At 48.4% G+C, this 21404-nt stretch overlaps 1 protein-coding gene across 1 annotated transcript; it reads left to right on the forward strand.

Moving 5' to 3' along the window:
• The first annotated feature begins 1440 nt into the window (after positions 1–1440).
• TRIM54 (tripartite motif containing 54) lies at positions 1441–21327 on the forward strand. Its single transcript, XM_045979026.1, has 10 exons — positions 1441–1678; positions 16821–16993; positions 17187–17358; positions 19116–19211; positions 19801–20034; positions 20291–20313; positions 20425–20549; positions 20681–20770; positions 20873–20948; positions 21273–21327. Exons 1-10 carry the CDS (start codon positions 1511–1513, stop codon positions 21325–21327), a joined length of 1212 nt encoding a protein of 403 aa, XP_045834982.1. The 5' UTR covers positions 1441–1510.
• Positions 21328–21404: the final 77 nt, after the last annotated feature.

The following is a 21404-nucleotide window of genomic DNA, read 5'->3' on the forward strand; positions in this document are numbered from 1 at the left end:
GATAGGGAAAAGATAATACTTCTACAGACCCTCTCCCCATTCTCGTGCCTCTTCACTCTGCCTGTTTTATCTTCTCCACACCGTTTATTTCCCATCCATCCAAGGTCAGAGCCAAGTAACTCCTTGAATTTCTTTCTCACCACTGGGAGAAGGGCTAAGGAATGTCAATAAATAAAAGAGCTTTTGTCCAACCCCATGCATCAGTTGGGCGCCAAAAAGATGAATCCTGCCTGGGGTAGAGGGAAAGACCCACAAGAGAAAAAGACAGAGGGCCAGTGCTCACGTCTGAGACCAGCCTGTCTTGGAGAGCAGGAGTCCAGGAGTCCAGGAGGGGTCCAGCAGGGGTCCAGGACAACCGTGGAGCGAAGACAAAGGCTTCCTGGAGCCTTGTGATTACGACTTTGTCAATGCTCTAAAATTTCCCTGGAGACCAATTCCCCTGGTGCCCAAAATAGGTTCCTGGCACTCAGGTCCTTTCTGCTCAGCTCAACTTCTCTCGATTTCCTAACAAATTTAAAGTCTTTGGAGTGGCTCCAGTGATGTGTTCATGGACCCAATTCCCACACTTTCTCAGAGGCATGCTCATGAGGTCGTTCCAGGCCCTGGTGCAACTGCCAGCTCTAGCGTCCTTAGCTTTTTTTCCTAGGATGATAGAAGAAAGTTCTGGGCAAGGACAGAAATGGACCAGAAGTGTTGGACCAGAGCCTTTCCCACAATCTCTGGTGTCCCTGTTCTGAATCCCAGGGTCCAGCGTAAGAGGGTGAGGGTCACTGGCTGAGCCTTGGAGGCACTGACTAGGCTCTGGGTCTGGTGAGGTCTTTCCTGCCACCCTGAGCCATGTCAGGTGCCCCCATCCAGGCCAGTGTTGATTCTGCCTGGAAGAAGAGCCCATGCTTATGGGGCTCAGGGATCACAGGAGCCTTCTGAGCCTGAGAGCTGGACACCTTCGGAGGCCCACCTTTCTCCATGAGCAGTGAAGCTCACCCCTGCCCTTGTGTAAGGCAGTCACCCATTCCTGAGTGAGTCAGGGTCACTCACTCAGTGACAGCTGTGGCTCGCCTTACATGAGCTAAATCGGGAGCTGGAATGTCATGCAGATGCCCCTTGTTCCCCACCCCCACGTTAAAATTAATCTCCTCTCTGGGAAGCAAGGGACAAACAGTGCTGCCCATAGAGTGAACAAGAGTCATTTGGAGAACAAAAGGAGAAATTTGGGGGGACAAGAGTCATTCAGGGAGGGAGGGACAGAGAAAGCTAGCTACACGTGCCTGACTGGGGTACAGAGCAAAGAGTAGATAAAGACAGAGAAGTGTCTGACAACAGCCATCTGAGGACGAGGGGACTTGTTGGAGGAAGGGACAGGAGAGCAAGCAGAGCTATTTCAAGAGTGAGCGGTAGAAGGGAACATAAGAACCCACGGACTGTCTAAAGTCAAGGAGGAAGGGTCCAGAGGCAGTCAGGGAAGGCCAGGACCGGGGCCAAGGCCAGGGCAGGCACGATCACTGAGGGGATGAACTTCACAGTGGGTTTCAAGCCGCTGCTAGGGGATGCACACAGCATGGACAACCTGGAGAAGCAGCTCATCTGCCCCATCTGCCTGGAGATGTTCTCCAAACCGGTGGTGATCCTGCCCTGCCAGCACAACCTATGCCGCAAGTGTGCCAACGACGTCTTCCAGGTGGGCCGGGCCGGGGGGCGGAGACCCCAGAAGCTGGCGGGCAGGGCGCTCCACGCGGTGGGTGGTGGCTGTCCCGGGGTCCCAGGAGATCCCAACGTAAGCATGAGTCAGCAGCTGCTCTGCAGGCTGGCAAGGACAGGCGACGTGCGCGGAGACCGCAGCCGGAAGGCCAGTGTCCACAGGGGAGAGAAGACCCCCAGAGAAACTAGAGCCCGGGAGGGAGGTGATCCCACACCAGGCTGTGTGGTGATCTGAGCTGGACTCAGCATTCCAGTTTGGAGTTTCGGGTTTTGAGGATGATACGGGAGACTTGGAGAATATACCAATAAGATAAACATGACAAAATGAGCCCCGTGAGCAAAGTCCACGATGGGACGATTTGTGTTGGAGGCAAAGCTCAGCGCGTCCACCTTTGGGGGGCAGAGTTAGACGGTGGGCAGGAGAGCGGGACTTCTCGCCAACTGACATTCACACCTGTACCGCATTCCACGTCGGTCAGTAGAGGGGCTGCTGGTTAAAGAGGACTGCGGTCACTTAAGTAGAGAGGAGGCGGAGAAATGCAACCGGTTTTGGTTGATGTCAGCCTGTGGGGCAAAGCACAGCTAATCAAATTCACAGATGTTGTTTTCGCTCCTGGTTTCGGAAGGAAACGCAGCATATACCAGAATGGTCCATCAGTGGGTTTTCTTGCTTGTCTTGTGCCACTGGAACGAAGATCAGAGAGAGTAAGGGGAGAAGTGCACGCTCACATGTGTGCACACGCGCTCGCACACGCACACCTTGCTAATGAAGTAAAACCTCGGAATAGACCAAAGCTGGCCAGCTCCGTAGGCATGGCAGTGATAACGGTGTCATGAACGATTATTCTCCAACTGTACCAGAATTCAGGAGGAAACGTATTGAACACAAATGATTTTTAACTTAACTAAGAAAATGCGCGCTCTCTCTCTCTCTCTTTGTGGGGGGATTCCTTGGGGCAGCATGTTTTGGAGAAAATTAATGCACTAAGTCAGGCTGCCCCATAGTGGTGCTCTGTGACCTACTGAGGTCTTCCTGTTGAGGTCCATTCCCAACTCCTATTTTTTTTTAACATTTTTAAAAGATTTTATTTATTTATTTGGTAGAGAGAGTGCAAGTGAGAGAGCACAAACGGGGAGCAGCAGAGGGAGAGGGAGAAGCAGACTCGCTGCTAAGCAGGGAGCCCCACCTGGGACTCAATCCCAAGACCCTGGGATCATGACTTGAGTCAAAGGCAGGTGCTTAACCAGCTAAGCCACCCAGGTGCCCCCCCTCTGTCTCCTCTTCTTCTAATTGTCTAAACCTACCATTACATTGTTTGGCTCCAGAATATCTCAGAGCCCGTGGTTTTCTCTCTCTGGGAAGGGCTGACTGCTCTCTCTGCTCATTCTGGACATCAAGTCACGTGCTAGAGCTCTCTCCTTGCCCACCATCTTAGTTTCCCCTTGTGCTAAGTGCCTTTCTGGACTTCCTTTAGGCTGACATGCCCAGGAGGGAATGGCAACAAGATTTTGCCAGCCCTTCTCATGAATTTGTAGTGAAGCATCCTTCCGTTAGATCTTGAAATACATGAAAGCAAAGAGAAGTTTTGAAAGTGAGGGTAATCTGTCCTATTAAAAAAAATGGCCAGAATATTAAAGTACAAGGCACATAGTATCACCAGATGGTTCCAGGGACAGGTTCTCTATATGTAGGCTAGAGGATGTTTAAGTGGCCTCACCGTTTTGGTTCCTTGAAGCTCTGAAATTCTGATTAGACCCAGAGAGACCCGGGACTGACCCAAATCTTATGCATAATATTTAGGAAACAACATGATTCCCAGAGCTTTGGGATGGTTCTATGGATCTGGACTGATGTGTCTCTTCTATTTTCCTATTTTTTTTAAAGATTTTATTTGTTTATTTGACAGAGAGAGAGATCACAAGTAGGCAGAGAGGCAGGCAGAGAGAGAAGAGGAAGCAGGCTCCCTGCGGAGCAGAGAGCCCGATGCGGGGCTCGATCCCAGGACCCTGAGATCATGACCTGAGCCGAAGGCAGCGGCTTAATCCACTGAGCCACCCAGGCGCCCCAATATTTTCCTATTTTTAAAAAAGATTTTATTTATTTATTTGACACAGGGAGAGAGAGAGCGAGCAAACATTCACAAGTAGGCAGAGAGGCAGGCAGAGGGAGAGGGAGAAGCAAGCTCTCCACCGAGCAGGGAGCCTGACGCGGGGCTCGATCCCAGGACCCTGGGATCATAACCTGAGCCAAAGGCAGATGCTCAACCAGCTGAGCCACCCAGGTGCCCAATGATGAGTCTCTTATAAAAGTGCAGAGCGCCCTGCCCCCTCCCCAAGGAGAAGAGTGAACAGCTCATTTCCTCGCTCTGCTTTATTTGGGGCAGCCTGGTGGGAGGCTGACCCAGTTCTTTGGCTGCACTTATGTATATACAGCTCAGTAGATCTCCCTCCGAAAGAGGAGCATATTTAGTTTTTCACACATTGCCTCCACATTTTGACAACTGTAGGCATAATCAGATTGTCTGTTTTCTAAGTATGGGAACAAGAATAGGACTTTTGGTAACTCTATCTTAAAACCACTTAGGAAGAATACCCTGAGAACATTGCCTAGAAAGTTAACAGAACTTATAAAACTTAAACCAGTGTCACACGCACGCACGCATGCACGCACACACACACACACACACAGACACTTTAAAAAAACTAGTATGGGAGTTTATATCATGACAAGGGACCGCCTCAAGCCCTCATTTCGCTTCTCCAAATGGAGGTGGCCATTTCCAACTTTCTTGGGTATCCTTCCAGAGATTTTCCACAGATGGGTACGTGTGTGTGTGTGTGTGTGTGTGTGTGTGTGTGTGTGTGTTTCAGCTACACTCATGGTCCTACATCTGCCTTTGCTCACTCACTCTCTCTTGGCATTGAGATCTGTGTCTTCATCTTAAAATGGCTGTGTAGGGGAGCGTGGCTGGCTCGATCAGTTAAGCATCCGACTCTTGATTTGGCTCTGGTTATGATCTCAGGGTCGTGAGATCAAAACTCAGGGTGGAGCTGAGCCCCGAGCCTGCTTGGGATTCTCCCTTTCCCTTTCCCTCTCCTTCTCCCAGCCCCTCCCCCATTTTCGCTCTAAATAAATAAATAAAATGGGGGCATAACGTTCCATTGTTATGACTGGACTGCAGCCTATTGAAATCAGTCCTCTGAAACATTTAGATGGTGTCCAGTGTTTTGCTGTCCTAAAAACTGCTATGATGGACAACAAGCAAGAATTTTAGGGAGTTGTGGCTCCTGTCTGGCTCAATTGGTAGAGCATGTGACTCTTGATCTCAGGGTTGTGAGTTCAAGCCCCACGTTGGGTGTAGAGATTACTTAAAAATTAAAAAAAAAATTTTTTTAAATAAAAAAATTTTAGGGATGCCTGGGTGGCTCAGTGGGTTAAAGCCTCTGCCTTCAGCTCAGGTCATGATCCCAGGGTCCTGGGATCAAGCCCCACGTCAGGCTCTCTGCTCGGTGTAGAGCCTCCTTCCTCATCTCTCTCTCTGCCTGACTCTCTGTCTACCTGTGACCTCTCTGTCAAATAAATAAGTGAAATCTTAAAAAATAAAATAATTTTAGAGAACTGTGATTTTGTAACATCAGGTTAATTGCCCAGGAAGCAAATTGGAAAGTGTTTAATTGAACATTTAATTGAAAATGTTGAACAGCATTAAGGGTTTGGGAGAAAGTCATCCAGAATCCTACCTCCCCCAACACAGTGATTTTCACATTTGTATATTACTTTCAAGCCCCACTGGCCATACATATCTTTACATAGTCGCCATCACAATTTAACTAGGTTTCTTTAGAACCGTAATACCTCTCTCTCTCACTCTGAATTTAAAGAGAAAGACACCGAAATACCACATTAACCTCCTCTAATTTCTCCCTCCCTATTTCTCCACACTTGCACCCACTCAGCTAACCAAGCACTTTGACTAGGGGAAAGCTGTTGGTGTGGGAATTTGACACAAACATCTTCCCATGCGCTTCCGTATTTGTAAACTCTATTCAGTCCTAAACTCCCTTAAGCCAGCCTTCAGTTTATTTTTATACCTGCCCCCACTTCACTGTGGACACTTGTTTATGGGCTGCAGCCTGTTGTGATTTAACAGACAACCAGAAGGCCTTGGAAGAAGGTTGTTAGAGATCAGCTTTTCTGGAAGGTGTCCATCTAGGGAGAGATGGACAGATACGGGAATCTGAAGAAAAGGGCCACCTTCTCTAATAAAGGGTGTCCTGGGAAAGAGATGCCCTCTGTTTCACTCCACCCGGGGATCTACTTCCTTATCCATTCACTGTGAGGACCTGTGGTCATCGGGAGAGCCTGCCTCCTGCCCCGCTCCCCAGACCTCCCCAGCCCAACAGTGGCGCAGGGGGGAGGGGTCTCCTTTATGAGAAATTGGTTCAGTGCAAGTCTGTGAATGTCGTTTACCTTGCAGCAGGGTTAGGGATTTTGCTTGCTTGACAGAAGAAACTTGGTGAGCGGAAAACGAAAAACCTAGACCCAGACTGGCTCCTGGGTTCTAGTCCCTAATCTAGTCCTTTCTTGCCATGTGATGTCAGGCTATTTTACCTCTGCAAGCCTGTTTACACATATATAGATTAAAAGGATGCTCTTAGCTCATCTTTAACATCCTTGTAATTCTAACAGTCTGATTTCACAAATTCAAGAAAACTTACTATGGATTTCTTTTTTTTTTTTTTTCTAAGTTTATTTATTTATTTATTTTTAGCAATCTCTACACCCAACATGGGGCTCGAGCCCACAACCCTGAGATGGAGAGTTGTTTCATCGGGCTAAGAGCGGGTCTATCCCCTGTGCTTCCACACAGCCATCTACAAGAGCTTGCTTTTTTTTTTTTTTTCTTGGTGGTTTTTATTTTAGGTTTTTATTTTAATTCCAGTTGGTTAACATACAGTGTTATTTCTTGGTCTTGAAATAGAAAGATAAACAGAAGCAGAAGATGGGATTTTGCTAACTGGGTATTAGTCAGCTGAGAGATCCTTAGTCCAATGCAGAGACCGCCAGCTCTGGAGCGGTAGTAAGCAGGTTGCTGTCTACACCTTAGCGTGAAATTGAGACCGTGTAGGACTTACAAGCAGGGCAGGAAGTTCTCTCTTTTTGGACTGTGGACCCCTTTGTCAGTTTGTAAAGCCTGTGGATCCTAACGGCGATGTCTGTGGTTTATGTAAGAAAAATGTTTTTAGGGCACCTGGGTGGCTCAGTAGGTTAAAGCCTCTGCCTTTGGCTCAGGTCAGGATCCCGGAGTCCTGGGATCAAGCCCCATATCAGGCTCTCTCTGCTCAGCAGGGAGCCTGCTTCCCTCCCTCACTCTCTGCTACCTGTGATTTCGTCTGTCAAATAAATAAATAAATAATCTTAAAAAAAAAAGAAAAATGTTTTTAAGTGCATAAAATACATTTGATTATGAAGAGACTGGATCCATTAGAACACAGCATGCATTCTTATACATTCTCAGCGGAGCTGATGTTGCCCCAGGGATATCTGCCATATTAGAATATTTTTATTGTGATTTTATTTTTAAATTTTTATTTAGTTTTTGCTTTCAGGTAAAACTCTCCCACCCAGCTGTACTGAGATAAAACTGACCAAAATTATACATATTTAAGGCAACAACATGAGGATTTGAGATTGTGAACCAATCACATCAAGCAAGCGAGTTAAAACATCCATCACCTCACATGGTTACCCCGTGTGTGGTCTCCTGCTCTCCTAGCAATCGCCAAGTAGGCGGTACAGTGTGACTAACTCCAGTCCCTACGCTATACATCAGGTCTTCAGAATACATTCATCTCAGAATGGAAAACTTGTGCCCTCTGATCAGTTTCTCATCATTCCCCCCTGGAAACCTCCTTTCTACTCTCTGCCTCTAGGAGTTTCACTCTTGTAGATTTTTTTGGTACTAAAATTTAATGGGGGACGGGTTGATGTTAGGGGGGAAAATGTCTTACAAGTTTTCTGGAAGGAGCAGTAATGAAAAAAAGCTTGAGAAGCACTGGAATGTAATTACCAGAGTAATTAGAACATGTTTGATAGAGTATGTTTGTGCTCCTGATTACCACATTAAATCATGAGCTCAAAAAGTGGGCTTGAAGTAGTTTAGAGGTAGTGATAAGCGTAAATTATTTTTGGGTATTTGAGCAACAGCAATAATGAGACGTGAAATGCTCGATATTTCTGTGGGTAACCAAGTACCGCTACAAACGCTGTGGTTTGTTGCCTACGTTTATAACTGAGGGAAATGCCCAATTTCTGCTAGAGCTTAGTGAAAATCAAGGTGTGATTTTTTTTTTTTCATCTGAAGTCCATAGAATTTTCATCAAAGATCTTTAGGGGCTGTGGTCTCCAGGTTAAATACTCCTGCGTTACAGGCCCCAGCATCTTCCTAAATATCCAGGTTTGACTTTCTCCTCTGCCTACAACCCGCCCACATCCAAATGAATGGTCAGTCTTACTGATTTGCCTCTGGCATCCCTAGTCTTTTTTTTTTTTTTTTTAAGATTTTATTTATTTGAGAGAGAGAGAGCACAAGGTGGGGAGAAGGTCAGAGGGAGAAGCAGACTCCCTGCTGAGCAGAGAGCCTGACCCGGGGCTTGATCTTGGGACTCTGGGATCATGACCCAAGCTGAAGGCAGATGCCCAACCCACTGAGCCACCAAGGCATCCCTGGCATCCCTAGTCTTTCCAAGATCACTGCCACTACCTGAGGATGGGCCCATTACTTGTTTGACTATGGCACTTGCTTCCTAGTTATCTGTGCCTTTAACCTCTCTCTCCCCTCACCATCTATCCAAATTACCTCTCTTAGATTAATATTCACTCTTATTTTCTCTCCTAGTTCAGAAAACATGTCTACAAAATTAAGTTCAGATCCTTACCCTTGAATTTAAAGCCCTTTATGATTTTGCCACAATTTAAAAAAATAAAATTTAAAAGGGGCGCACGGGTGGCTCAGTCAGTTCTGCCTCCAACTCTTGCTTTTGGCTCCAGTCATGATCTCATGGGTCATGAGATTAAGCTCTGCATTGGGCCCTGAGCTCAGTGGGGTGTCTGCTTGAAGAATTTCTCCCTATACCCTTCCCCCCCACTCTCTTTCTCTCTCTCTAAAATAAATAAATCTTCTAAAATTAATTCATTAAACTCCAAAGCCTTTCATTTAAAAACCCACTTTTCGAGCTTCCCCCACCCCCATACCTCCCCTGTTTGTAACTTAAAATCCTAGTCTCTCTGTTCTCCTTAAACTCTTTCCTACCTGTCTGCTACCTGTCTACTCTCTCTTCAAATGGCATCTTCTTAAACATTCCCTCCCTTGAACCAACATAGTTTTTTACATTTCTTCTAGTGGTTTATCTTCTTGGTTTTTATGGCACTCTAGCGCCCCCTTTCCATTCATGTCAGGACTGAGCATTGCATTTTTTTAGAAAGATTTTATTTATTTATTTGAGAGAGAGGGAGGGAGAGAGAGAAAAGAGTGAGTGTTAGCAGAGGAAAGAGCAGAGAGGGAGTGGTTGAGAGAGAATCCCGAGCCGGCACCTCACTGAGCACCCTGCGGGACCGCAGGGGCTCGATCTCACGACCCTGAGCTTATGACCCGAGCTGAAACCAAGAGTCAGATGCTCAAACCACCCAGCCACCCAGGTGCCCCTGAACATTGCATTTTTAAATTATTTTATTTTTTCCTTAGGTAGGCTCCACACCTGACCTGGATCTCAAACTCACAACCCGAGATCAAGAGTTGCATGCTCCACCCACTGAGCCAGCCGGTGCCCCACATTTTTTAAAAGTAAAAATTTTTTTCAAACCCCAAAGTCCTTGTACAAAAATTAGAAATTGTTAAAAAAAGAAAAAGAAGGGGCACCTGGGTGGCTCAGTGGTTTAAGCCTCTGCCTTCGGCTCAGGTCATGATCTCAGGGTCCTGGGATCGAGCCCCACATCGGGCTTTCTGCTCAGTGGGGAGCCTGTTTCTCCCTCTCTCTCTGCCTGCCTCTCTGCCTACTTGTGACTTCTCTCTCTGTCAAATAAATAAATAAAATATTTAAAAAAAAAAAGAAAAAGAAAAAGGAATAACTCACAATTCTATCCCTTGATGACAATTATTGCAAAAACATTTAACTTTTTTAAAAATGCATTTTAAAAGTAATTCAGGGTCTACAGAGGGAAATTTGGGAAATGTAGATGAATACAAAGAAAGTTTTAAAATCACCTGGGAACCCCATCACCCATTTCAAAATTGGGATCCTCCTGTCTATGTAGATTTACATCCTGCTTTTTTCATCTAAAATCATAACATGACTATCTCCCCCTGTTACAAAGAACTGTGTTAAGAAGGGTAATGGAATAATTCTGTTATAACTCATTTAATTGCTCTTCTACTGGGGCGCCTGGGTGGCTCAGTGGATTAAGCCGCTGCCTTCAGCTCGGGTCATGGTTTCAGGGTCCTGGGATCGAGCCCCGCATCGGGCTCTCTGCTCCGCGGGGAGCCTGCTTCCTCCTCTCTCTCTGCCTGACTCTCTGCCTGCTTGTGCTCTCTCTCTGTCAAATAAATAAATAAATAATCTTTAAAAAAAATTGCTCTTCTACCGTCACATAACCAGTATGTTTCCTATATGAAAAAATTATTGTTTATTATGATTACCAAGATAATACAGGTATATAAAATTCAAGCCTTATAGATAATACAAGTGATAGAATGAAGAAATCCATCCAAACGCACTAGGACTATTTCAGAGATGGGATTTCAGGAACTACTTCTATGAGACAAGAAGAGGGCTCTAGGGACAGCTGTCGGAGGCACAGACACAGACAAGTGAGACCCTGGATCACGGAGGTAAAGAGAGGGAGTTGATGGCCTCTGTGGTGTGCGGGGGGAGGTTGTTCTAAAACTCCTTCGCCATCTCACAGGCAAATAAACACTGGTCAGGGTATCTGAAATTCTTACCGTATTTTATCCGTCAAGGCTCATGGCTCACAGAACATCAGGACCAAGTGCTAAGTACAGATCCATCTTTTTAGATCTGAGGAGCCTGGGACCCTGAGAGAAATTGCCTTCCTGAGGTCGTAAATGCCAAATCCAAAATCAGATCTTCAGATCATTGCCGCTTTCCCTATATTGTGCCGCATTAAATGCCTTCTGTTAAAATGTAGAAATGTTACCAAGAAGGGGTAACAATTTTATCCACATATCCAGTACAGACGACTTTCTCAAAATAACCACCAGCATTTGAAAAAAATTGGGGACATAGACATGAGACAGACAAGTTTCGAGTGAGGGAGGAGTCAGGAAAGGGTTAGAGCGACTCCCCAGTCTTCATTCTCTTTTCACCTTCCTGATTTTTGCCATAGCTATGTACCACCTGCGCGATGGTTAATTATTTCTATTTAAAAGGACTCACTTTTAGGGGCAACTGGATGGCTCAGTCACTTAAGCAGTTAAACGTCTGCCTTCAACTCAGGTCATGATCCTAGAATCCTGGGATAGAGTCCTGCAGCCGGCTCCCTACTCAGGGGGAAGCCTGCTTCTCCCTCTACCTCTCTCCTCTGCTTGTGCTCACTCTCTCTCCATCAAATAAATAAATAGCATCCTTAAAAAAAAAAGGACTCACTTTTAAAGCTTAAATGTTCATTCTATCTTCATTCTAAATGACAAAATTCTTGAAAAATCACTAAGTATGTAGGCTGGTTATTTTTTCTAATATGCACAAAACAAACACATAAAAATTTTCAATGTCCATTCGCATGCCACCTAAAATCTTCATGCCTGTCATCAGTATGTACACCACACTTGGAGAAACACCGAGCTAGCTCATGGGTAACACAGAGACGGCCTCTACGCAACATGAGTGTGCCAAGAGTTAAGGAGCCTGGAAAATCCAGAAGATAAACTTAACTATTTCATTACTGGTCACATTTAGCCCTAGTGCGAAAGGGCACATACATATATATGCGTGCGGAGGACTGTCTAGCAACCGATGTGGGGTGTGGAGTTGGGCGGGGGAAGCACTGCTGAGGCAATCACAGGAAGGAGGGTGTGCCCTGGAGGGTAAGAGGAAAGCCAGCCAGCCACCCTAGGGAGGATCCTGCAGGAGGAACTGAGCTTTGGAAGAGGGAGGACACTGTGGAACACGTGGATGGCTGGGAAATCATGGGTGGGCTATGGTACCCAATCCAGGGAGCTGCCCTGGAGCTGCAGGCAAACCTCGAAAAGGCCAGGGGTGCGACCCCTCCCCACCACCTGCCAGTGAGCTCGCCAGCTCCCCAGAAAGGCGCTCTTCAAACAAAGGATTTAGGTTGCACTGCCTGAGAGGGACTGTCTCCTAGAGACAATCCCAAGAGAATGGCAGTGATTAGCTGGTGGGATGAGCTGCTAAGACGTCTTTCTGGCGTGGGGAAGTGGTGAAGGAGTAGCGTGCTTCCTGGTCCATCCCCCTTTGCCAAGACATCCCAGCAAGTCCTGACTGCTTTTTTTTTTAACTTCCTCTTAGGGGCACTTGGGTGGCTCAATCAGTCAAGCACCCGACTCTTGGTTTCAGCTCAAGTTGTGATCCCATGGGGTCGTGGGATTGAGCCCAGGATAGGGCTTGGCGCTCAGCAAAGGTCTACTTGGGGATTTTTTCTCTCTGTCCCTCGCCACCACTCACTCACTCTCTCTCTCTCTCAAATAAATAAATATTTTTAAAAACACTTTTTTATATTATGGTAAATGCATAATATAAATTTATCATCTTAACTACTCTTTTTTTTTTAAAGATTTTATTAATTTGACAGACAGAGACACAGTGAGAGAGGGAACACAAGCAGGGGGGTGGGAGAGGGAGAAGCAGGCTTCTGGAAGAGCAGGGAGCCAATGCGGGGCTCGATCCCAGGACCCTCGGATCGTGACCTGAGCTGAAGGTAGACACTTAACGACTGAGCCACCCACGCACCCCTCGTCTTAACTGTTCTTAAGTGTGTAGTTCAGTGGGATTAGCTATATTCACACTGTTGTATTACCATATCCAGAACCTCTCATCATTCCAAACTGAAACTCTGTACCCATTAAAATACTAACTTCGCACCCCCCGCTGCCCAGTCCCTGGCAACCACCATTCTACTTTTTATCTCTATGAATTTGACTCTTTTACGTTCCTCATACGAGAGGGATCATGCAATATTTGTCCTTTTGTGACAGGCTGATTTCACCTCGCACAATGTCCTCAAGGTTGACCCACACTGCAGCCTGTGGTCCTGGTTACTTTTGTCCTGTTACTTTCCACCGCGATCTAGGTGACGGTCAATGTCACGCACTCTACTTCCTGCTGTTGTGTCAAGTGTGAATTTTGTTTCTATATTGCTAACGTATTTTACATGATTTCTTAATTCTGCCAGTTCACTTTTCTTGTCCAGCTTTGATCACTTACATCTCTTCTTTTTCTTTAGAAATCCTTTTATTTATTTATTTGACAGAGAGAGAGAGAGAGATCACAAGTAGGGGGAGAGGCAGGCAGAGAGAGAGGGGGGAAGCAGGCTCCCCACTTGGCTTGTATGTCCTGTTGGATCCTTTCTGCTTACGTCTCCTCTTTGAACAGGGGTAGTTCTGAAGCTGAGGGTGAATTCTTTACTCAACCCTCTGTTTACCTTGGCTTTCTTCCACCGTCCACCCGAATGTGAACCAGCTGGCTGTATGTTATCATTGGTTTGCAATCTCTGTTTGGTCCTTTGGCTTCTTTGGCGATCAGACGGGGATGACCTGGGTTAGTAGGCAACTGAGGGTCTCAATTTGGTTATGTTGCTACAGAATATTTTTCCACAAAGAATCTGAGGAATTCTCTTTCCTGGGGGCACGTGGAGATCCATGGGAGGAGGTCTTCCTAAGATGGGAGCAGGGCGGGTGGGAGAGGGAGAAGCAGGCTTCCTTTCCTTTTCACATTCTGGTTGCAAGCTGGGCCCTTATATTGCTTCATGGGGTTTCGGTTTGGATGGGTCGGAGTTGATCTCTGCTCCCATAACATCAATCCGCGGTTGCACAGCTGACTTCTCCATTGTTGTTTCTTTCCTTTGTGAAGGGTTGGTGTTTGGCCTTACTAAAATCTGTTTTACCTGAGAGTCGGAGAGGTGAATATTAGCTCTAGGCATCCCTCTTCAGGTGGCCTCAATTTTATTGCCTCCGACAATGTAGTATATTGACTTTTAGGACGGACTCGGGTCAGAGTGCCTGAGTTCAAATATTGGTTCTGCCACCTCTTAGCTGATAACCATGACCGCTTTATTTCACATCTCTGGGCTACAGTTTCCTATCTTGGAAATGGGGCTAATAGTAGTACCTATTTCAGAAGGTTGATAAGAGGTTTAAATGAATTAATACAAATAAAAGGACTTAGAGCAAAACCTGGTATGAAGTATGTGCCCAGTTAGCCACTGTCCCTGTATTTCCTGTAGTCTAAGTGGGGGGCAGGTAAATGTTCATCTCCTGCACCATATTTACAAGGAATCCTTGAGAGTTAAATTCAGCAACGTCTGGGAAGCCCATAGCATGGTGGTTGGCGCATAATAGGCCCTCAAAACATGTGTTGAATGTTAAATATTGAGTATAGAGGAAGGGGGGCAGTGCAGAGGAAGGGGGGGAGAGAGGCCCCTCAGAAGTTTGTGCTTTGGGCTAAGACTTCAGAATATTGTCCCCTTTCCACCCATTCATACGTTCACTGAGTACCTTTATATGCTAGCCACCAGCACATCAAAGAGAAGCCAAATCTCTCCAGGAACTTGCAGCCTTAGAGTTCTCCAACAGCTCCTTACTCACTTGGATTCTAAATAATGAAAGGTAATTGCATTAAGTAAGCAAAAGCCCAGTGATCTTATACTTTCGCCCATTGCCTAAAGAGAATGTTCCAGCTCCTGAGAAGGACAAAGGCACCAACACGACCTTGGATAATCTCAGACTAATCTGTTTGGCTTTATGATGGCCTGAAGTATTAACTTCTTATGATTCACCAGGATTGCCCCCCAAATGTGACATTTGTGACAGGCAGTCACTCTCACCGAGGCAGGCTTGCCCACTGCACAGGGGTCACGTTTCCTGCCGTGCCCATACCTCTTGCTTTTAAAGTTTCAAACAAGACTGTGGACTTGGACGCTTGTATGTATTCTGGGCTCTGTCGTACACAGAAGCAGCCCTCTGGCTGATGTCCAGCTTAAGAATTTGGAGAATTCCATCGAACTCAACTGTAGGAAATACATCTAAATTTGCAAAGTCACAGGTAGACTGTTCTCCCCATTAGTCTGTATGAGTTCATGGTCTTCCAGCCAGTTAGGACTAAGTTCTGCTGTAAGTGACAGAAAACCCAAAATAGCAATGACTTCAGGAAGGTTAAAACATGTTTTTTCTCTTAAGTGCAAGTATAGGCCGGCAGTCCAGGACTGCCTCACCTGAGACTCACTCCTTTTATCTTGCTGCCATTCTCACCATGTGACTACCTCATGGCTCAATATGGCTGCTTCAGCCTTGAGCCACTCCATCTCCATTCCAGCCAGCAGGAAGGAGAAAAGAGGAGGCGATGTCCCTCCATTGAACATACTTGCTAGAGGGGCACCTGGTTGGCTCAGTGGGTTGAAGCCTCTGCCTTCGGCTCAGGTCATGATCCCAGAGTCCTGGGATGGAGCCCCGCATTGGGCTCTCTGCTCAGCAGGGAGCCTGCTTCCTCCTCTGTCTCTGCCTGCCTCTCTGCCTGCTTGTGATCTCTGTCTGTCAAATAAACAAAATCTTAAAAAAAAAAAAAAAGATACTTTCTAGAAATGACACAAAACTTTGCTATCTACATCCCAGTGGCCAGAATGCAGTCGCCTGGTCACACCCAGCTAGAAGGGAGGCTTGGACACACAATCTTTACTCCATGTGTCTTAACAATTCAGAGGCTTTCTTACCGAAGAAGACAAGGTGAACATGGAAGGACAAGCGGTCTCTGCCAGCCTCTTATCTCTCTTGCTGTCCACAAGTTGGCTCTTCTGTCTTCTCTGAAGACCAGCCCTCCTGTTCACACTCTCTGACCCCTCGGGTTTCACAAGTCCAAAGGCACCACAGTGTCAGCTCTCAGCCCAGTTCCACGGGTCTTTTCGGTTTCAAAGTTGCACACTATCCAGCCACCTTCGCCTCTGTGTCTCAATTCCAATTTCCTGGATAGAACATTTGATTGGTTCTGCTTGGGTCAGGGGATCACCTCCTCAACTCTGAGCCAATCATCTGTGGCCTGGGCCATGGCAGGACTCTCCCCTTCAGGGTGGGATGAAGCAAGTTCTCTAAGAGGTGTAAATGATGAACATCTCTTGTAAACCCTCCTCCTGAGTTTACTCTTATCCTAACACCCAGCCTGCTGGATGTAGATGTCGCTTTGCTCGGTTTGCTTGTCTGTAGGGCAGGGGTGCACATATTCATATCTTATCCCCAGAGCCTTGTAATTACCTGGCACACTCAATATTTGTTGTAGAAGGAATATTCCAATCTCATCCTTAATTTTACAGACACTGAATGTTTGTTCAAATTTACATGGTAGAACAGTGTTAGGGGCAGCCCAAGAACACAGGTCTCCTGACTCCCAGTCTCTGGGGATGGTTTCCTAGAATGACCCAGCATGGTGTCATGTGTGTTATTGTTCACTACTTGTCTCAGTTTCCCTGCCAAGGGCTCCAGAGAATCTCCCCCTAGATGTGACCCATGAGAGCCCCCAGAGGACATTGGCTGCACCACACAGAGCTTATTTTCAACCTTAGCCTTCCGGTCAACACCAGGGTCTCCCCACACCTGCAAGCTGGGCCCCTTTGGAGAGATCCCATCCCGACTGGGCCCTGACCAAAGTTAGGCTCCGGATGCAGGGATGCTTAAGGAGTAATGAAGCAAAAGTGGGAAAGACGATCTCCATGGCCACCTGCCTGAGCTGCTCTCAGAGCAGGAGGGCCCCGCTGTAGGAAAGAACTCATGCCTCCCCATTCTGCCGTTCTAGACCTCCGCCCTCATGACCTTTCCCCCTGCCTCCTCCTCCCTGGGCCCTCATGCCTCACCGTGCCTGTTCTCTCATGTTACTTGTCCCTACAGGCCTCGAACCCTCTGTGGCAGTCCCGGGGCTCCACCACAGTGTCTTCGGGGGGCCGCTTCCGCTGCCCATCTTGCAGGCATGAGGTTGTCCTGGACAGACATGGTGTCTATGGCCTGCAGCGAAACCTGCTAGTGGAGAACATCATCGACATTTACAAGCAGGAGTCTTCCCGGTGAGCTGTCAGCTCCTCTCGTCCCTCTAAGGAGCAGTCTGGGACAGAGCTGGGGAGCCCATCAGTCAAAGGGGAAGGGCTGAAAGAATCAGCCTGCCTCTTTAGAGATCAGAGGATGGGACCCTGGGCAGCCCCCCCACTTCCCTCCAGCCTGGCCCCTGACCCTTCTGCCATCCTGCTCACTCCCCTCCAGGCCACTGCACTCCAAGGCTGAGCAACACCTCATGTGCGAGGAGCACGAGGAGGAGAAGATCAATATCTACTGCCTGAGCTGTGAGGTGCCCACCTGCTCCCTCTGTAAGGTCTTCGGCGCCCACAAGGACTGCGAGGTGGCCCCGCTACCCACCATTTACAAACGCCAGAAGGTACCAAGCAGCTGAAGGAGCAGGCGCAGTGGGGCTGGGGACAGTGGACAGGGTCTCCAACTTCAGCCTCTCACTCCACTTGGCTTTAAAGGCTGGCAGATCAGGGCTACAGTCCCAGCTCTGTGCATGACTCAGTGTGACCGTAGGTAAGTCACTTGACCTCTCTGGCCCTGACTTTCCTCGCTTGTAAAATGGGGACGAGGGTGCCAAGTTCCAAAGTTGTTTTAAGGATACAATTAGATAATGGATACCAGAAACTTCGGTTTGGTGGCCTAGATACTCTCCAGGCCCTCTCACCACCACACAACTACATTTGACATAAAACATAACTTAAAAAATTATATCAGTGGGGCGCCTGGGTGGCTCAGTCAGTTGAGCATCTGACTCTTGATTTTGGCTCCGGTTGTGATCTCAGGGCCGTGAGATCGAGCTGCGCATCAGGGTCCACGCTCAGCGCTGAGTCTGCTTGAGATCTTCTCCCTGTGCCCCTCCCCCTGCTCACACTCTTCCTCTCTCTCTCATAAATTACATAAATCTTTTTTAAAAGATTTTATTTATTTATTTGCAGAGAAAGATCACAAGTAGGCAGAGAGGCAGGTAGAGAGGGAGAGGGAGAGAAGCAGGCTCCCCGCTGAGCAAAGAGCCCAATGTGGGGCTCGTTCCCAGGACCCTGAGATCATGATCTGAGCTGAAGGCAGCAGCTTAACCCACCAAGCCACCCAGGTGCCCCTACATAAGTCTTTTTTAAAAATAAAATAAAAATTTTATCAAAGGGAAAAAGCTAGCAGTATTCCTGAACTAGAGATATGAGACTATGCTTCCAGACCCCTGAGAGGTGGACACCTGTCCTGAAGATTCCCATGAACCCAGGTTAAGCTGGGACCTCAGGAACAAAGGCAGTCAGACGTGCTGCCCGGCTTTTGACAAAAGTGAATGCTGAATCTGCCTAGAGGAAAATCCCCTCAATTCAGGCCCTTGAGTTTTCCTTAGATTTAGAATAGCAAAATATTAATTCAAAAATGAGGATACAGAAAGAAGTATAACCCATGAATAAAATTAGTGGAAACAAAAAATACGGATTAAACCCCTGAGGGATTCAGATATTAGAATTATTTTAAAAAATTGAGAGCCCTTGTATATAAAATATTTTCTGAAAAAGATGGAATAAAACCCCAGTGATAATAGATTACCAAACATGCATATTTAACAAAGAACCAAATAGAACTTTTAAAAACAAAAATGTGGTTGTTGAAATAAAACACTGAAAGGATGAATTAAATGACAGATTCCTCTGAAGAGAGAATTAGTGAACAGAAAGAGGGCCCTGAAAAAGCAACTGAGAAGGATGAACACATAAGTCATCTCAGAATCACAGAATGAGAAAACAGAGAGAATGGAGAAGAGGCAATAGTATCCTAACAGATTATTACGAAGAATCTTTCCAGACTGATGGAAGGCATGAATCTACAGATGAAGCATTTAGTCCCGGGCCTGGCATTTGGTGGATATTTGGCAAATGTCTATTCCTTTCTTATTTGGCGGTGGAGGCCCTCCTCTTTCCACCTCCTTCCAGGATCCATAAATGTGCTTCCACACTTCTTGGATGGCTCCAAGCCATCTAGGTCTCTGGGATGGCTGCTCTGATGGTGGGGCACCAGGGCAGTCCTCTCCCAGACGGCTCTGGCTGGGATTGGAGGGTACAGCTGTAGACAGTGTCCTCCAGCTCTAAGGGCTGGCCTGTTGTGTGTGTGTGGCAGAGCGAGCTCAGTGATGGCATCGCAATGCTGGTGGCGGGCAACGACCGTGTGCAAGCAGTGATCACGCAGATGGAGGAAGTGTGCCAGACCATTGAGGTGAGTCTGGGTTCCTGGGGGGTGAAGCCCAAGTAGTGGGGTAGTTTAGCCAGGCTGCAAAGTTTCAATCTCAGCTGTGCCCCCACGTCTAGCTCTGTGGCATTGGTCCACTTACTTCATTTCTCTGTGCTTTGGTGATAATGAGAATGCTATGACGACTACCTCACTGGATATTTTTGAGAGTTAAATGAGATAATACAAGTAAAAACTAGGGCCAGAAATACCCCTGAAGTCCTTTAAAATCTAGTATTTGCTAAAGAGAGAAAATCTTAAAAAAGTGTTCACAGGGGAAAAAATTGTAACTATATTTAGTGACATGGTAACTAGACTTGTTGTCATTTCACAGTATATACAAATGCGGAATCACTACATGGCACACCTGAAACTGATATAATGTTAAAAGTCAGTTATATCTCAATTTAAAAAAATCTTGTAATTGTTACTGCAAAGACCTGGGAATGCTCCGCCACCTTGTGTGTGGGGAACTCTCCTTATTGGCTGTCGGGGGGGGCGTCCCTTAAGTGGGGAGTGGGACAAGTGGGTGAGTGCTCTTCACGCTGGAGGTCTCATCCTTGCTCCCCGCCTTCAGGACAACAGCCGGAGGCAGAAGCAGTTGCTCAGCCAGAGGTTCGAGGCCCTGTGTTCCGTGCTGGAGGAGCGCAAGGCAGAGCTGCTCCAGGCGCTGGCCCGCGAGCAGGAGGAGAAGCTGCTGCGAGTCCGGGGCCTCATCCGCCAGTATGGAGACCACCTGGAAGCTTCCTCCAAGCTGGTGGAGTCCGCCATCCAGTCCATGGAGGAGCCGCAGATGGCGCTGTACCTCCAGGTGGGCCCTGGCAGAGGGAGGCAGGCTGCAGAGCGGCTGCGGTAGGCGCCTTGGCCCATGGAGGGCTGGGCTCCGGTCTCCTCTCTGGTCCCCACTTGCCCCACAGCCCGGGGCAGGTCCCCCCGCCTGAGTCCGTTTTCTCCTCCACGAACCGGGATATCCATCCCCGCCTGCCCCGCAGCACTGCCGGCACCAGAAAGGGGCTCTGCCAGCGCTTGGCGCGGTGCTTACGGTCACCCTCCTTTCTTCCCTGCAGCAGGCCAAGGAGCTGATCAATAAGTGAGTAGGCGGAGCGGCAATGGCAGGGAAGGGGCTGCCTGGGCTCCGCCGCCACGCGGAGGGGGGTGAGGGGACTGGGGCCGGTCCCCCTGAGCGGCTGCCGCGCTGCAGGGTCGGGGCGATGTCGAAAGTGGAGCTGGCGGGACGGCCCGAGCCGGGCTACGAGAGCATGGAGCAGTTCACCGTGAGCGTGGAGCACGTGGCCGAAATGCTGAGGACCATCGACTTCCAGCCGGGTGAGGGCGTGAGGATGGGAGGGGGCGGCGGGCCGCGGGGACGGGGCGGCCGGAGGGGACGCCGGGGGCGGGGGTGCGTCACGGCCCGGAGCGGCAGGGACCCCACCTCACGGGGCCTTCCTTGGGGCTAGGCGCTTCCGGGGAGGACGAGGATGAGGAGGTGGCACTGGACGGGGAAGAGGGCGCGGGGCCGGAGGAAGAGCGGCCGGAGGGGCCGGAAGGTGAGTGCGTCCCGAGGGGCCTGGCGGGGCTGGCCCTACGCTCCGGTTCCCCCCAACCCGCCCCAACTCAACCTCCTCCGTGACGCCTTCCTGCGGCCCCAGGAGTCGCAGGTCCACGCTCTCTTGAAGTGCCGCCCTGCCTCCGGCAGGAGGGGCGCCCCCTAGCGCGCGTGCCGAAGTACACTCTTTCCCACCAGCCTTTCCCCTTGGGCTCTGGGAGACCCGGCTGGGTGGGGCGGTAGAGGAGAAAGCCACGTGGCTGGGGAAAAGGGATGAGTCGGGGTGCGGAGCTGTCTTGTTCCTTTGGGGCGCCCGCCCACCGAGCTTTCTTTCCCAGGCACAGGCGGGCACTGACCCCTGGGTCCCGGCGCTGGGGTCGCGGAGGACCTGCGCAGAGACCGCTGCGCCACCCAGCTCGGCGCCCCGCCGCGGGGGAGGGGCTCAATAAAGGGCTAATGTGTCTAGACCCGCGGCTCCTTTCACTGCTCACTCTCCGCCTCAGCTTCGGAGGCGACCCCATCACCATCCTGCCCTTCTCCGGATCTGGGACCATTTGAGGGGTGGAAGTGGAATGACCCCTGTGGGGCATCTCCTTGATATCAAGCACGGGTTCGCGAGCCCAGTGCCAAGGGAG

This window comes from Meles meles, chromosome 15 (assembly GCF_922984935.1).
Source record: "Meles meles chromosome 15, mMelMel3.1 paternal haplotype, whole genome shotgun sequence".
NCBI classification, from domain to species: Eukaryota; Metazoa; Chordata; class Mammalia; order Carnivora; family Mustelidae; genus Meles; species Meles meles.